This window comes from Archocentrus centrarchus, chromosome 11 (assembly GCF_007364275.1).
Source record: "Archocentrus centrarchus isolate MPI-CPG fArcCen1 chromosome 11, fArcCen1, whole genome shotgun sequence".
NCBI lineage: Eukaryota > Metazoa > Chordata > Actinopteri > Cichliformes > Cichlidae > Archocentrus > Archocentrus centrarchus.
The window spans coordinates 16710263-16728752 of NC_044356.1; the positions used below are offsets into that span (position 1 = coordinate 16710263).

Sequence of the window (18490 nt, forward strand, 5' to 3'; positions counted from 1 at the left end):
TTGCAGTGGCCCAGTCAAAGTCCAGGCATCAACCTCATTCAAATGCTGTGATGGGACTTTTAGAGCTGTGCATAAACAAATGCCTGCAAACCTCAATGAACTAAAGCAACATTGTAAAGAATGGGCCAAAATTCCTCCACAGCAATGAGAGACTGATAAAGTCATACAGTAAAAATGATAACTTGAAGTTATTGCTGCAAAAGGTGGTTCTACAAGCTACTGAATCATGGGGGTGTACTCTGTTTTTCCACAGGACTGTACAGGGACCTGTGAAAAGCTTCACATGACTATGACAGCCTTCATTTCATTGCTTTAACAGGGTTTCACACTCAGGTCATCTGTGGGTTTGTCTCAGCGTGAGCTGTGAACCCATCCATCCATATTACATTTGTAAAGAGAGTAGAAAAACAAAGCACACAAGCTTAATTTGAATGTTTTAATTCCACTTACATGAAAGCACATAACCAAATAACATACCCAAGAATGTTACTCGCTGAATCCTGCATCCCATCTTCTTAAAACCAAGATACTGTAGTTAAGAAACTGGCACTACTTTGTGATTACTAAATGGCCTTAATGGAATTTCCTACCAAGTGACTTAAATTCTCATTTTATATTTGCCACAGTTTTTAATTTTGTCTTTTCACAATGTACTTTCAAGGAAGAAAAATGTAACTGTATTCCACCTAATCCTAAGCAGAGACTGCCAGCTTTAAAAGCACGCCTAACCCTCACACCAGACTACTGAGAACCACATACATTCCAGGAGTCAAATCAAGAATCAATAAGGGAATAAAATACAAAGAAAATACAAAAAACACCTGAATAGAAAAAGAGTAGAAAGCCACATAAAAGCACATGGCAAAAGTATCCTCTGCACTGCTGAAAAGATAAAATATCAAAAGTTACAGTATCGAGCCATTTTATCAAGTTGTTCACTTTATCTTAGGCTGTCTATATAGCTTGTCATGTGGTATGCAAAACTGCAGGAAATTAGTCTACACGTTTCACTGATAGTGAAAATATGTCAGTAAAATGGAATGTAATCCTCTCAATAAACCAAAGGTAACCTACAGCTTTTGTAAGTGGTCATTCATGTAGAAAACCTTTCCTATGCCTGAAAGCACTGTAAAACCCACTGAGCCATGACACATGTACCATCCATTTAAAAAAAAAAAAAACTACCTGCTACACTGGACGCTGACAGGGCAGCATGGATACAAGCAATATGGTAATAAATGAAACCTGCCAACAGTACATGAGTACTGCTATTGTCAGATGTTAAAATGTAATGAATTCAGACTAACGTGACCTTTTTTTTTTTTTTCTTTTTAAACGTGCCTCAAAGGAGTTTTGTGGACCAAAGTGTCACAAAAAGGTTGTAAATGTTCAGTTCAAGTAAAAACATACAAATTATTATCAAAGTTACACTTCGAGGTTGGTTGGTTTACTTTCCTGCAACAGCAGCAGTTTGCTACAGTGATTAAGGTTCAAGAGCATGGGGCAGATTTGGATCTAAAGGAGGGATTTTATCTCAACTAAAAGACTATATTTTCTTTAAAAAAACAACAACAAAAAAAACCAAAAAAATGAACATCCACTGGGTCGCACAATGAGTAATGAAAAAAAAAATGTAAAAAATAAAAATAAAAAACCCTATCTATTCCATTCTTTTCCCTGTGGAGGTGTTGATACGATTAACGCGCACACTTCAATGTATCTGCACACATACTGTACTTTACACACTGTGAGTGGAGTGTAAACATACATATTTGTGCATGTATGTGGACACAACCACGCACACAACTTAGGCTGGTGAGAGGTGTTAAAAAAAAAAAAAAAAAAAAAAAGTGGGTTTATTTTTTTCTGAAGTTCAGTTCTTCTCCTCAGCTGGCTGCTCCCCTTCTTCTCCCTCAATCCCGCCCTCACCGCCTGCATCCGACATCCACAGCTGAAAAACAATACAAAATAAAACACAGGATACTGAATTTAGTGCTCACGTATAAGCAGGGGGAAAACTTTCTGGCCTGAAACATTAAGCCAAGTTTGAATCAAGTATTGTAGAGACACTCACAGTCAGGTTGTCACGGAGCAGCTGCATGATCAAGGTGCTGTCTTTGTAAGATTCAGTATTGAGCGAGTCTAGCTTGGCGATGGCATCATCAAAGGCCTGGAAGAGACAGAGACGACCATCAGTACTTCCAAAAACCAGAGTACAGACGCTTGAAAGTGCCTACACTGAGCTTGTATTGGCAGGGCAACAATAAAAACAATAATTTCAACGGAAAGCAACAACAAGCAGCCATTTATAGAGGTTAAATCTCACTTGGACAAACTTTATCTACATTAACTTTTACGGTTTTATGATTTTAATGGTCACTATAACAAAAGACTGCAGCAACAGAATCACTATGTAAAAGGTATTAAAAATCTATAGTTACATTGTTCCCACCATCTTTGTTAATGTAGGATTCTCCCATAGATTTCACTTCAAGAGCCTTTAAGTGTCATGTCTTTCTCTTAGGCCTTGATTATACTCTGTTGTGGACACAGACAGCTGGGAGACCCAATGGCCAAGCAATCACTCCTGTTATACTTCTTTAAAGTCTGCCACCTGAGGCACATGACACAGTTTTCTGTGTCAGAAAACAGGCAGGTACACACATCTGGACCCTTGCACTCACTAACCGATGACAAAATGTTAAAATGTCACACAGAGTCGTGGACAAACTTTGTCGTATTACTACTGATTACATTAGTCAAGGCTTTGCACTTAAATAAAATAGGACCTTCATTAATGTAATTAATTAGTAACAGACTTTAGCGGTCATTTCATGTAGTTAAAAAAATAAATAAATAAATGCTTTTTTCCATCATTTAAGGTTTCATTCAACAAAATCCTAAAAGATATGGAGTACAGTAAGCAGAAGGTTTAAAAGAGTTGTTAGTCTTTCCATTGATGAACTCCTCAAAGTGACCATGTAGGTTAAAGAATAACATTATATACACCAAAGGAGAGTCAGAGACATGTAAGACATTAGCAGGAATGTGAGGACCAGAGCCAGCAGAATATCAGCATAAACTTTTTTTGATGACAGGCAAAGTAACCACTGACTGATATATGATGGCACGGTAAATACATTAGAGTTGCAGTCTGGAACATGGATGGGGCTTAAGAGTCCTGAATAAGAAAATTCCAGAACACTCAAGGCAGTTGTTGTCCTGTTCCTGCCTCCAAAAAGCCAGTAAAATTCTCATCTATTCATTTTCTTCCACTAATCTGGGGCCAGCAGCCGAAGCAGAAAATCCCAGACCTTCCTCTCCGCAGCCAACTTCTCCAGTTTATCTGGAGAAACACTGAGGAATTCCCAGGCCAGCTGAGAGATAATCTCTCCAGGGTCTGCCCTGGGGCCTCCTCCCAGTAGGACATGCCCAGAACACCTCACCCAAGAGGCACCCAGGAACCACCTCAACTGGCTCCTTTCAATGTGGAGGAGTAGCAGCTCTACTCTGAGCCCCTCTTGAATGGCTTCACACCTCACCCTCTCTCTAAGGGAAAGGCCTGACATCCTTCAAAGGAAGCTAATTTCCACCACTTGTATCCGTGATCTCATTCTTTCAGTCACAATCCAAAGTTTGTGACCACAGGTGAGGGTGGGGATGTAAATCAAGTGGTAACTCGACAGCTTCGCTTTTACGCTTAACTCTCTCTTTACCCCGATGCACTGGTGCAGCATCCGCATCACTGCAGACGCAGCCCCAATCCATCTATCAATCTATCGCTTCCCTTTGTCCTCACTTGTGAACAAGACCCCGAAATACTTAAAATCCTCCGCTGAGGGCAGCAACTTATCCCTGACCTGGAGGCTGAGGAATGTAATCCCCTGATAGTTGGAGTACACCCTCCGGTCCCACTTCTTGAAGATGGGAACCACCGCCCCAGATCAATGCAACATTTCAGAGGCATGTCAACAAAAACAGCCCTACAACATTCAAAGTCTTCAGGAGATCAGAGTGAATCTCATCCACCCCAGGGGCCCTTCCACCAACAAGTTGTGAACTACCTCAAGTGATCTCACCCACCAGTGAGTTATCCCCTCGTCCCCAGACTCTGCTTCCTCTACGGAAGGTGTGTCAGTGGGGTTAAGGAGGGCATCAAAGTTTTCTATCCCCCACTCGACTATATCCTCAGTTGAAGTCAGCAGTGCCCTACCTGCACTATAGAGTGAGCAGAGCACCGCTTTCCACTCCTGAGTCACCAGAATCGCTTTGAGGCAGTCGAAAAGTCTTTTTCCATTGCCTCACCAAATTCTCCTCAAACAACAAATGTTGAGCCATCTTGTTGAACTTGCACAAGCACATAGCAGAGGTTCACAACAGTTTTGGTTGCGTGGTGGCAAACATGCATTCTCTCATAGGTAAGTGTATTTATCATTTTATGTATCTATAAAGTGATTTGGATGGCTGCACTGTTTGGATAAGCTGGAGCTGCTGATGTCTTAAAACTCTGCACAGATGATGTAAAAGAATCATTTGCAGGAGAGAAAGCATACCAAAAAAAAAAAAAAAAAACCCTTTGGCCACAAAATAGGATTGAAAACTTTTTTAAGCGTTTGCTCACAACAGTAATCCAAAGACTTTCTGTATTGCAACTTTAAAGCGAGGACCCCGGCGATTCAGTGATCTTATGAGCAAGCACTAGGTGGAGAGGAATAACCCCTTGTTAACAGCGCTTCTTAAAGAAGGGGACAGGAAACAGAGGAAGGCTCTTACCGTCTTAGCCAGTTTGCAAGCCTCGCCAGGTAAGTTGGCAATCTCGTAGTAGAAGACAGAGAAGTTCAGAGCAAGGCCCAGGCGGATGGGATGTGTAGCCTCCATTTCTTTTAGGCTGATGTCATACGCATCCTGGTAGCCAGCTTGTGAGTGCTTAACAATCTCTGCACAAATAAACAGTCAGGAAGCAGATATGTCAAATGAGAATAATCATCTCTTTGAAATCATACACTGGATTTTTTCTTTTAGCAATTATACAAAAAACAAAACAAAAACAAACAAACAAAAAAAAAGTCAAATCATCCGATATCATTTTTGCTAAGCTCTACTGTCAGTACAGTTATAACGAGAAAACACAGGATCAATTTAAGATAACCAAAATATTCCTCAAAACCAAAGAAGTATCCAATCATGCGTAATGGATTTTATGGAATGCAATAAAAACAATAATTTTACAAAACTTCATAAAATTAATAAAAGAAAAAAAAAAAATCTAAAATGCCTTCTGCCAACTATCAGCAGCCAACACCCTGGTGCTGCTGCTGTTGCCATGGCAACCTCGCAGCAGCACTTGCCAGTATTTTGGCAGATGGTTGTAGGTCAAGGACAGGAAGCATGTCAGTATTCCTGCTACAAACACCACCTGAACTAGTCATAGGGTCCTAGGGTTATGTGACAGACCACTATAGTTTTCATGAACCCTGAGCACAAAAACACACTTTTACTGCCTCATGTCCTGGAGTGACTGCACAACAGGATTTAAAAAAAAAAAAAAGAAAAAAGTGAGATTATCAGCAATGTATAACATGCGCATTTTTTTTACCATTCCTCTCGTCTCCAGTGGCCACCTCAGCCAGGTAGCGAAAGTAGTCTCCCTTCATCTTCAGGTAGAAGACTTTCCCCTCGGCACCTGATGCTTTCGGGATCAGAAATTTGTCGAGCAGGTCCTGCAAAAAAAAAAAAAAAAAAAAAGAATGTGCAACTTTAACACTAAAGAACATGTGGAACTCTGCACACAATTGTACCAGCAGTTATAAGTGAGCCGGTGGCAACTGACAATAGCAGCCCTTCTGCTTTTGAGATCAACAGTGATCACTTATCTGCAGCAGGTGGAGAACTGCTTCACATGCCGCTATGCAGAGCTCACTTAGACTGCAGAGCAGAACAAGAACTACTGTTTTCAGCTGCAATCGAGGGTGATGCAGTGGCAGCTGATTTTTATTGCTTTGCCATTTATTTTTCACAAAGCATACCTGATAAATAATGTACAAACAAAACACTAAAACGTCATGTGTACAAGTTAATATAAAACATGAAAGAAAGCTTCTTCTGGATATACTTTGCAACATGCAAACTTGTATCTATGGAATCAGATGAGTAGAGATGGATTTTGATAGTGGGCCTACATGTTAAAATTTCCTTTTAAAGGTCACAGATTTGGGAGTCACTGAATGGCCAAATACAGGATGTATCTAAACTATCCAAATACTAAAGTTTATCTCTGTGATATTCAAACATCTGCAAGGATGTGGAGCCATCATTTGCCTACTTGGTGTTCATAGTTGCTACTCAGTAAAACAGGCCATTTACTTTACTAAATGCTGAGGGTAGGACATTCAGAGATGAACAGTGATGGAAGCAAAGCCATATTAACCTAGACAAGCAGCTGTATGCTGAGAACTGTGACTAATATTTAAATCCTGTTAGCTGCAGGTTTTCATTGTCCCCCTTTAGATCCCTACCACATTCACACATGCACCACAAATGACCTGTAGGTGTCACTAATGTGTAAAAGACATGGTTCTCTTCTTTTTGTAAAGGATGTGGGTGAGCATTCATTCATAAGAGAAGCAGTTTGCTGTTTGTCAATTTGGTTTTTGCTGCTTGTTTCAAAGATTAAAAAAAAACAAAAATATGCTACGCAGAATTTAACTCTCTGCTAATGTGACTTAGCCTGGCCAAAATCCCTGCAGCCAGGATCTGAATGTAGGTTATACGAATACCAAGAGGACCTGGCTTAATTTCTGCATGCATATCTGCTTGCACCATCCACTACCCACATTCAAGCATTTACCCTCTTCACCTCCTCTCTCCAACATCTCTGTTCCTTACCCGTACTTCCTGGCAGATCTGTTTAAGCTCCCCCTCGATCTTCTCTCTGTACTCCTTGACCAGCGCCGCTTTCTTTTCAGTTTCAGGCGTCTTTTCGGATTCAGTCTTCTGCTCAATGCTGGATATCACCCTCCAGGAGGACCTTCTAGCCCCGACCACATTCTTGTAGGCAACAGAGAGCAGATTGCGCTCCTCGTTGTTGAGCTCCGAGCCCAGCTCTGTGACGGACTTCATGGCCGCAGCCATGTCCTCATAGCGCTCGGCCTGCTCGGCCAGTTTGGCCTTCTGTACCAGCTCCTCCCTGTCTGCCATGACTGCCATGTGTGGGTGGTGGAAGGAGAGAGGAAAGAGTCAGGATGGACAACACAAATGGAACAGGAGACAGCAAGTTGAGGCAAAGAAATGGTAGAGCAAGGGGACGTTGAAGAGAGGATGCAGAGATTTGATCACTGAAGGTGAGTTATGGAGGACTACTGTGCAGGTAAATGTGCTGTTCTTCCAGCATAACCTCATATTTCAGATATGCATTAAATACCTGACATTCGAGAGACCCCATAATGTTATAAAATAGAAAATGTATATCTTATATTACATGCACAAAAATCTGTGTTATTTTAGCTATAATCTTCTCAGTGTGTCATCTCTTAAGAATTCATGGGAAAGTTGGGTGTGTCCACACCAGCAGAGCACTTTTTTGGAAATCAATCTGCTTGGCTCAGCTGCACACAATCGGGCACAGACTTGATTTAAAGTAGTGACTAAGTCATTTGGCATTGAAATCTTATAAATGCAATGACAAAGTTTTAATTACACAGGTTATAATCACACATCAGGCATACTTTCAGGCTTCTTCTGACTCATTACCTTTAAGACAAGAACAGACAAAATGGATTACGCACTTACGGGAAACATGCAGCCAACGTGTTCACACCAAAAAAAAAAAAAAAAATCAGATTATGAAACTCTGGAAAATGAACATTAGACAACGGACATTTCCCCGGAGATCAGTGGTCAATGGATGACAATCATTATTTGTATTAATCTACAGACTATTTTATATTGATTCACAATTTCCCAAACCATAAGGTGACACAAATGTGCGTTTTCCTCCACCAAACAGTTAACATGCATGCCACAGTCATGATCTAATCTCAGAACAGTTACAGATTAACTTCTGTCAGTCAAGAAGTTGCTTTAGTTTTAACTGAGATGATGAATTGCCAAATTAAAAAAAAAAAAATTTTAAAAAAAGTGGTCTGCAGGTCATTTTTTGTAGCATCAATCACTGGCTCATACACAGGACAGATGCAGGACAGGAAGTCTGATTTACTAGAAAATATAGACTAGATTAACAGTATAGTAACCTATGCTGAGTAACTTGTGTTTTTTTAAATGTAGGTCCCTTAAAGCTAAGACCTTTTACTTAATCTCTGGGTAACAGCAGAGATCCGCAATAAACGCAATAACTTGATATGCAACCTGCTTACCAATCTGTCTTGAATTAAAAAAAAAAAAAAAAAAGAAGAAGCCCCAAACTATGTGTTCAGCATTTCCAAAACCACACAATGAGTGAAATTTTTTCCCACCACCGAGTCACCTGCACCCCTTTGAGGAATGTCGGCCACCCAGTTTCACGTCACACTCATTCACACACCTGCCCACCCAGCTCATACCATGTAAGAAAAAATAAAAAAAAAAATGGCGAGAGAGAAAGATATAGCCTAATAAACGATTTGGATTAAATTGTCTCTGCATTTAATTTGGGAAACGCTTAATAACGCTGCAGGCGACCGTAAAATAAGTGTCTCTGAGTCAGTCACTGCAATGAAAGGAGCCTCGCTTCGTTCAGCCCTCAGTGAACGCCCTTTTTCGCTTCCCGGAAAGCGAACCAGACCGCTTCTTCTAGCTGCAATTACCCTCATATTTTAGGCTGCATCATTCACAAAAGCCCACCCGACACAGCCGAGAGGTGTCCTCCAAAAACGGCGAGTAAACAAAATAGATAGGTTAGGGTTGCCGAGACCAACGCTTCCCTGACAGGCGAGCGCCGAACAATGACTGAGCAGCGCGGAGCATCAACGATTTCCACTTACAGCCGCCAGACACGGCGATTAATGCAGGCTTAAAAAAGATCCCACCCCCTCCCAAAAACACAAGGAGCGATTCTTTGGTTAAAAACACCACCAAGCAACAGCAGTAAATAGATGTAACTAACCTGTGAGTGTCGTTAGACGCTGTTGTTCCTGATTCCCGGCCGCACAGCTGATGATCTCTCCCGCTCATCCACGGGGTTTCCCTCCAATCAAAGACACGGCAGCAGGGTCGAGCCCGGATGGATGACGTAAGAAGAGAGTTGCTATGGTAGCCAAATTTACAGGCAAAATTTTTAAGACTGCACGGAACGAGCACAAAAAATAATTTAAAAAAAAACCTAATGAAAATATGAATTTAGTGACATAAGCGGAATTCAGAAATCTTCTAAATTAAATCTAATGTTAAATGTTTTACTTACGTACAAATGGCATTAGCGTTTGTCCGGTAACGCCCGCAAGGATGCATGGGAGATGTAGTCTATATTTTAAATCAAGCGTAGATGACTTTAATCGCTTAATAACGTTGTCCATGCTACATGTTCATGGGCCAGGAGTGAGATGTCAATGTTTTAATTTCAGTTTTACTATCATAATTTACCGTAAATATCTCTTTACGATCGTTTGTGTTCAGCGCACACAACTGCTGACAAAGAATTTGCATTTTTACTGAGGGTGAAAAAGTAATTAAAACTGCAAATATCAATGTGTTTGTAATCATGTGAAACTACCCAAGAGAGCTTTATACAAGAAATGGTCTAACGTGTAAACTGAGAAACTGACAAAATGAGGAAATAATGGAAAAAATAACGTTGGTATCAGGCGTATATTATGCATATTAAAACTATTTTATCCAGTGTCTGCACAGGCAAACAGATGATCAATGGTTACAGAAGATGTTTTTATTTTATTTTATTTTTTGTTTGTAGATGCTGTGGCTCTGCTTAGTAGCAAGATAGGCTTGTTCATCCAAATGCCTTGGCCCCTTCAGTAGTTCAAATATCAGGCATGTTTTTCTAGTTTCACTAGTTTTGCAAATTTGTCTTGTGGGCCTACTCCAGTGAATCACCTCCCCTGACCTTGTAAAACCGGTCAAAGGTAGCAGGTCTCTGGGGTCATCAGGTGGGCATCCCAGTAACTGGACGGACCATGACGGCAATCAGCCCCAACAGCATTTCTTAGAGAGACATAAATCATGTGTAAAAGCTTCAGATTTGGAGGTGTGCTAATGAGTGGCCAAGGAGGACTAGGGGAAGTAGATACGTCGTGATGGTGACTAAAGAGTGTTTGCCTAAATATAAATAAATGTTTATGCGCCTTGAGGCGACTGTTTGTTGTGATTTGGTGCTATATAAATAAAACTGAATTGAATTGAAATGTTTCCAACCTCCTGTAGGGCATATTGATTACTACCTTTTATTACACCACACATAAACTAAATGAAAGTGGTCCTCTCCAAAATAATCTTCCACAGAATTAAAACAGCCCAAGCTCTACCATTAAAACACCATTATTAAATGAAATTCAGTTCATATAGCGTGGAGAAACATGTTTTATAATCAGGTTTTCGACAGAGTATGGTTCAGGTTAATGGCAGGATTTTGATTAGATGGTAAAGGTCTACTGTTGGGCCCAGATACACACACTGCCCAAGAAGAAACACTAATAATAAAGCAGTTGCGATGATGCCCAGAAGCTTGAGTTACTATTCTGTAAAAAGATGCTGACAGAAAGGGGCTGGTGCTTCAGTGTTTCTTTCACATCAGTGTGATGAGAGCTCAGACTGACAATGGTGCCTTAAAATAGATGATCTATAGCCAGGGGGAATTTCTTCACCTAATTGAAACAACTAGTTTGTGCGAGTGCTCTCGTTTTTCCTGTGACTCCTGCATGTTGAGCTCAAAGGCAGGCCGTAAAAACCAAAAAATTCAGATGTGTGTGTGTGTGTATTTGTTTATATGAATGAACATGTGTTGCATTTTTGATTTACAAGTTTACAGATGGAAGGCAGGATGTGGATTGTGTGTGAGGAGGCAGGAGAACAATGTGAACTGTGAGTCATTCAGCTGAACTAAAGCAACAGGCAGCGCGTCACTGACCATGCTGGAGGTTTTTTTGCTTCTGACTAGTCAGAATAAAAGGAAGTCAAGCCACATTTCCCCCGGAATGATTTAATTATGACAAAGAAGACAGATGGTGTGGTCTTTATGAACTGAGTGACTTCACACATGAAGTGCAATTGTGTGGTTGTAGCCATGTCTGTGTGGCTGGCTTACATAGTATATTCTTTCACTTATTGTGTTTGAGCTGAAGCGAAGCATTCGTCATTACCAGCCATGTTAAAGACGTCTTTATGCAGACCGAGTCACTTGACAGTTTAGGGTATTTGATTAGTAAATACTGCACTTTGAGCCATTTCAGCAGATGCAATGCATCACTCAGCCACAGATAGATTAGCTTCAACTGATTTTGTCACTTCCTGTACATTTTTCTTAAGAACACCACCTGAAACAGGTCTTTAAACCTGTAAGTGAAGCTCTGTGTGCCTAGCTTTAATCAATGTGGTGCCACATCCCCTGGCTGTGGAGATTAATTTATTCTGTTTAAAATGTCAGAGATTATTAACACAGCCTCCTGGGATGACGTTCAAGTCAGCTGCCAGTTACTCTCTGTGAGTCATGCTGCCACCCCCACAATTAAAGCTCTGTATCCAGATACACTCATTACTAGGTAGGTAGGAGCCGATGAGCTATAAAAGACCTTCTTTACCATTAAAGTTTTATGATTTTCCTCATTTTCTGTCATACAGTATATACTGTTAAAGTGGTAGGTACTCATAATAAACCTGGCCAAAAGCTCAGGCTTCAGACTTCTCTTGGTTTTAGACTTTTTTTTCCTCTTGGGGTGTGTCCGATATTACTCACTCAGCCTATATAGCACACTCAAAGCAACCCACACTGCCTCACAAAAAGTAGTGTAAAACCAGTGGTCATTATCCAAGCACTGTATGCCATCATGCATTGAAGTGAAGTCAAAAAAAGACAGACTGACAGATAAATGACAGCACAGTATAACTGCAACAACTATGTAACTGTCTGTATTTATTTATACAGCCAGTTTTCTTCTGTTTAGTTCTGTGTGACAGTAACTATGTAATTAATAGCACAGACAAGATGACGTGTTCAGTGATCTCACTATACACTCACTGCTCACTTTATTAGGTACACCTTGCTAGTACTGGGTTGGATGACCGTTTGCCTTCAGAACTGCCTTAATTCTTCATGGCAAAGATTCAACAAGGTGCTGGAAACCTTCCTTAGAGATTTTGGTCAATATTGATATGATAGCATCACACAGTTTCTGCAGATTTGTTGGCTATACTTTCATGATGTGAATCTCGTGTTCTGCCACATCCCAAAGGTGCTCTATTGGACTGAGATCTGGTGACCGTGAAGGCCATTGGAGTACAGTGACATGTTCAAGAAAACCAGTTTGAGAATATTTGAGCTTTGTGATATGGTGGAAGCACTCATTACTAAATGGGTATAGTGTAGTCATAAAGGGATGGGCATGATCAGCAACAATACTCAGGTAGGCAGTGGTGTCTAAATGATGCTCGGTTGGTACTGAAAGTGTGAAAAGAATACTTCCCCCACACCATTACACCACCAGCAGCAGCCTGAACCATTGATACAAGGCAGGATGGATCCATTCTTTCATGATGTTTACACCAAGTTCTGACCCTACCATCTGAATGCCACAGCAGAAATGGAGCCTCATCAGACCAGACAATGTTTTTTCAGTCTTCTATTGTAAAAATTTGGTGAGCCTGTGTGAATTGTAGCCTCAGTTTCCTGTTCTTAGCTGACAGGAGTGGCACCCAGTGTGGTCTTCTGCTGCTGTAGCCCATCTGCTTCGAGATTCAACGTGTTGTGTGTTCAAAGATGCTTATCTTTGTTATAAAGAATGTTTATTTGAGTTGCTGTTGCCTATCAGATTGAAGCAGTCTGCCCATTCTCCTCTGACATCACCAAGGCATTTTCACCCAGAGGAACTTCACTGGAAATTTTCTCTTTTTCCAACCATTCTCTACAGATGATTGTGTGGGAAAATCCCAGTAGATCAATTAGCCCATCTGGCACCAACAACCATGAATTGTTTTTCTTCCCCATTCTGATGCTCACTTTGAACTTCAACAGGTCATCCTGACCTTATTTACATGCCTGAATGCATTGAGTTGCTGCCATGTGATTGGCTGATTAGATATTTGCGTTAAAGAGTAGTTTTTTTTAGCCGTACCTACTAAAGTGACCGATAATGTATAGTCCTCTACAAATCACTTTTTATATAAGGATTAGGAAGTGGTGAATGATTTTAGACACAACTTAATCATCATGTCAAAAAGACAGGATAACATGGTCATCTCAACCTAACAGCACTAACTGTGAGCACAGAAGCCCCGCCCACTCGCTGTTCCATCCTTCTGTTTATGAGAAGCACCAAATCAGAGAAAGTTGGATAGTCAAATGGATTGTTTTAGACATGACGAACTGAAGATCTGTACAAAGGCTCAGTATAAGATAAATAATTAATACTTTGAACTGTGAATCATGCAAAGCAATTCTAACAGAGTGCAAAAATAAAAGCATGGCTCTGGAAATGAGGAACACAGATCCACTTTAAAGCTGTTTTCACACATGAAATGCAGGCAGTGCCGGGAGAAACAGGTCTGGGCTCGTCCTTTCATCGCTTACAGCCCAAAACAGGAGATAGTCCTGTCTCACTACTGGAAATATTCACCTTGGGTTAAGCAAGGGAGGTGCCTGGATAACGTGGAGCTGGACACCCACTCACCCACTGTGAATCCAGGGTAATTACCTGTGCTTGTGTCATGATCGGACATCACACCAACTTTGACTCACAATCCGGCAGTATAAAGACCATTTAATCCCAAAGGAAAAACACGTTTTCACACGCAGACTTGTTGAGTAATAATAAAAGCATTGGTCAGGGTTACAGTGAAAAGAGCTCTGCTTGAGTGGGTAGAGCAACAGAAAAGTGCTGTCACTTTGAAAGGAAAATAATAAATTACTCGGCAATAAAATAAAATATAAAAGTGAACCTTTTAATAAAATGACTTAACAATGCATCACTGGAAGATACATTCATTGGCTTACAATTCATTCAGCAGCTCGGAAATGGCTATCAAAGTTTCACTTTTTTTTTTTTTATAAACACAACATGACATCATGATGAGCTAAAATGAGAATATGCAGTATAACTGGGCAGACAGTTCACAGTCTCCTTTCGATTCAGTACTAATTAAGAAGATGAGTTCATTTTTGTCATTGCTGTAATGTCCTCAACCTCCAGGACACTGTGCGTTTACCTCTGGTCGGTAAAGGATCGATCAGTCCACCAAAGCTAAGCATAAAGAGGCACAAGAGCGGGCAGAAATATTCTTACACATCAGTGTGTTCAGGATAACTGAACAACAAACGATCCCCTTTTATTACTTTTCATTGTTCATACATTGTACAGGTCTACTGTGACATGTATTCAAGCCTGACCCGCACCAGATTGGATGGGAGGCAGCGCTTGGTTCAAAGGTGACCCAGCCTGTAAAAGAATTAATAGATAAGTGCTTCATGTTGGTTGCATGAAATCATCCATTGCTGTCAGACTGCTGTTGGTACAGGGTTCGAGAGTTTCACATCCACCTACGCCTCCACTCCCTCTAACTCGGGGGGCAGAGGGGATTTTGGGTGTTTGCTCTCAAAATGCTGCTTGAAGGTTTTTGGGTCAGGCATCTGAGACTGCGAGAAGAGATGAAACATCCCACAGATGTTAAAGGACAGGAGGATTTGAAGGAGAAGGCACTGTGTTTGGTTTAAAATATGTCTCCCACCCTCAGTCAGGTTCCGAGTGGACATACTTACTTTGCACACAGAGCAGGTGAACACGAGTGCTGCCTTGGCTGCCGTCTTTTGATCGTGACCCTTGGCCTTCTTCATTTCTGCCTGTTTCTTGGCGTTTTTCTGCTGGGATTGAATCTTCTGATGCCCGCGCGCCATGCTGGGAACGCACAGTGGATGCATGAGCAGTCAGTAAGTAAACAACTATTTACGGTCCATTTAGTGTGTGAGGAGGGGCTTATTAATATCATGTTTGTTCATGAATAATGAGAAACCAATGAACAAACAAAGACAGTGTAGGGTCTTCCTTAAAGGTAATTAAAGGTCTAATGGATATAAACACTATAAAAAGCAATAGTCAACAAGTCAACAAGATAAAGCTCCAGTTTCACCTGAACTGAAAAAAACATACTTCAGGTTAAACACAGTTAGCAGACTGACCCACAAAACCCTGGAACCACCTTACATCTAACACTTAAACAGTAAAGAAATTAATAATAGGTTTTTAATCCTCTAGATATAACTGCTCACCTTTCTTGGAAAAGGACCAGGTTCGGTAGCTTTGTGCTACAACGTAATTGCATTTTCACATTTTTACATGAGCTACAATCACAGGAACAAGTGTTGTCATGCCCTCACAGGCCTTTAAATGCACATCTGTGCTTTAACTAGTTTATCTTGCCCAGCCTGTTCTCCCTGGATCGTACTGTCAGTGAGGGCCTTGCCTGATAACGGTTTGGGTGGATACAAGTAAAGGTTTGGTTATGTAACCAAGATGTCATAACTGCAGTGCAAACATGTGTATGGCTCCGTGAAACTCAAAGACTTTTAAGGGGCAAAAATTAGCTTTGGCTGAACGACAAGTCAAGATTGGCCAATAACAGAGCAACCACTTTTTTTTTGGTTAAGATTGCTTTTAAGTGGTACATTAATCAACTGACCCCACTGTGACTCAGACAGCACTGGGGGTGTCCAGGGACTTGGTAATGTAGCCTTGCTTACTAGCACCTTCCATAAATAGCCCTCTGTTTGGTCAGCTGTGTTATGTAGTGTTGGTCAGCTCATGTAAAATCTAGTAAAACTACTGGTTTATAAACACGTGATGTTAAAGAGCTGCTATTTAAAAAGTAAGTAGTTTCTGGTCCCTGCAGTTGTACAGTTAAATATGAGTATTGGTATTAATTTCAGTGGTATATTTGCTTAAGTGCTGCTGCTTTTTGAGTTTTCATCTTTCATCTTTCACAACACAAAGTGCAAACGTCCTCTCAGGTTAACATCACTTTGTCTTCACTAAACCAGCAGTTGATAGCCTTACACTGTACGTGCTGTTCTCTGCTGTCTGGCTTGTTAGCTTCGCCGGTTAACCATATGGACATTTAACTGCACGCATGGGTCCACATTAGCAGCACTGTATTATAGCCAATAACTGTTTAAAGAGATAAGAGTCCTTACCTTTTTAAAATTTGGAGTACGTGTCGTTTGCGAGGTGCCCGCACACTCAAATGGAACAGCTGCTCAGTTCACGCTGACAGGTGAACGTCATGGTGCATTCAGTGACCGGGCAAGGGTTGGTAATTATAAAATTTACTACTTTAAGCGATAGGAAGCGTTCGTATTTGGACAAAAATATAAACGAAAACATGGAGTTGCATATGTCAGGCTCCGTATATGAAGCAGGCTAGGGTTTGTAATTACAGGTAATTATACAAATTATAAAGTAATAAACTGTCATCAAACCTATCAGAAGTCCATCTGTGTTCGTAGCGTAGTAGCATAATATAAATCGTCTTATAAAATCCTTTTTGTGAAATGTAGGGAGTAAGGTAACAGGAAGATGAGATTAACCATCTTAGTAGGTGGTGAACTGATATCTACCAATAAAAATATGGATCCCTGAATGCACCCTGGTTCAAATAAACGTGCAGGGGATATGCGACTCTGCGCAATGTCGCCCCCGAGTGGTAGAGTAACAGAGGTACACACGACTGTAGTTTTCTGCAGTCATTGGTACAGTCCACAAAAACACTGATAAATCAAAGCACTGGGGGAACTGGGAAGAGAACTGGGGGAGGAAAACAAAAAAAAAAAAAAAAACCAGACCAAGTCAAGCTTTTTGAGTGAATTATTTTATGATGTTTCTAGAGTTAAAAAGTTATAGCTTGCCCAGTGTTGTATCAATAATACTGCTCATTAAGGCATAAAGTTGCAATATTTATGCCTAGGTTTTCATAATCATATAGTTATTATATCTATTAATCCTATATATAGATGAGGCTTCAGTGACTAGATGGATGGAGTAGATGGATCAACTTGTAACAGTCGTAATTGTGTGTTGTCTCTTTATGACAGTCTAAACTTTTGTTAGTGATGTCACAAGTGTGAGCCACCGTTCCTCTGTAGAGAGCGTGGGAGAAACGTTTTGGCAGATGGACGCACGGACCAAGGTGGACCTCTATTTTTCTATCTCCCTAACTCTTAGTAATGTTACAGGTTGTATGAATACTGCTATTTCATGTATGATAATCCAGCAGCCATTCAACCGGGCTTTATAAGGTTGGTGAAGAGTATGTTTATTAAAGGACAACACTGTGGAATTCCCAGTACCAGCATGGTTGTCTGTTTTTGACCGTCTGCTAAGTATGTTTGCTGCCTCCTCTTCACCGCCAAACACAACCCAAACGTTACAAATTGAAGGGCCAGATGTGTCAGGTCTTTCCTGTTTCTTAAGGACATGACTTTCAGATACGGTTCATCTGCTGTGGATAGTTATTTAGACCTGCAACTGCTTTTTTCCTCCACTTGTCCAGTGTCCTCTGAATTTTTTTAAGGACACACTGCACAACATGCTGACATATGCCAAGTTTTCAGCTCTGATAGCTCGTTGGGAATCACCTTGTTGGTGCAAAAAAAAAATTTGTGTTATCTTTGGCCTTTTTTGGAGATTCAACTAAAGAAATGGGAACAAATGATGCGTTTTTGCAACAGGCTGCTAGGAACGGTGTCAAACTTCTGGCCTCGAGGTCCGGTGTCCTGCAGGGTTTAGATGTGTCCCTGATCTAACACACCTGAATCAAATGGCTGAATTACCTCCTCAGTATGCAGGTGAGTTCTCCAGAGTCCTGCTAATGACTTCTACTGTATATTTGACTGTTGAAGCAGAGACACATCTAAAACCTGCAGGACACCGGCCCTTGAGGACTGGAGTTTGACACCCCTAAAGAAAAAATTTTTGATTCTTTGCAAAGTTTTGTGTAGACAACACCGGTTCATCCCTTCCCTTCAGACTCAGTGTAAGGATTGTTTTGAACTGCAGCTCATGCAGCATTCATATGACTGCTGTAATTGAGCGATGAAGTGTTCCATCACTGCTGTTGTCTCTTTTCTGAGAAAACTCAGTGGCTTTTACTGGGATTGCAGGTGTATGTTTTTCCTTTTTTTTTTTTTGCTCCATCAACTTTAAAAGCTCCATAATAAAAGAAACGAGCTCCCTCAGAGAAACACTAGGGGGCCTCTTTGGAGGAGAAATCAGTTACACTCCACAGTGAGCTCTGGTATGATGTGTGGAGGAATCTGTTAGTGAGCCACCAGCATCCACATCAT

The 18490-nt window shown here is 40.8% G+C and overlaps 2 protein-coding genes across 2 annotated transcripts; both read right to left on the reverse strand.

The window, feature by feature from the left end:
* Positions 1 to 422: 422 nt before the first annotated feature.
* On the reverse strand, positions 423 to 9218 carry LOC115787806 (14-3-3 protein zeta/delta-like). Its single transcript, XM_030740535.1, has 6 exons — positions 9101 to 9218; positions 6886 to 7199; positions 5597 to 5720; positions 4774 to 4937; positions 2075 to 2170; positions 423 to 1951 (listed from the first exon to the last, which is right to left on the reverse strand). Exons 2-6 carry the CDS (start codon positions 7195 to 7197, stop codon positions 1874 to 1876), a joined length of 774 nt encoding a protein of 257 aa, XP_030596395.1. The 5' UTR covers positions 7198 to 7199; positions 9101 to 9218; the 3' UTR covers positions 423 to 1873.
* A 4775-nt stretch (positions 9219 to 13993) lies between these two features.
* Positions 13994 to 16481, reverse strand: znf706 (zinc finger protein 706). Its single transcript, XM_030740536.1, has 3 exons — positions 16343 to 16481; positions 14915 to 15050; positions 13994 to 14791 (listed from the first exon to the last, which is right to left on the reverse strand). Exons 2-3 carry the CDS (start codon positions 15047 to 15049, stop codon positions 14696 to 14698), a joined length of 231 nt encoding a protein of 76 aa, XP_030596396.1. The 5' UTR covers position 15050; positions 16343 to 16481; the 3' UTR covers positions 13994 to 14695.
* Positions 16482 to 18490: the final 2009 nt, after the last annotated feature.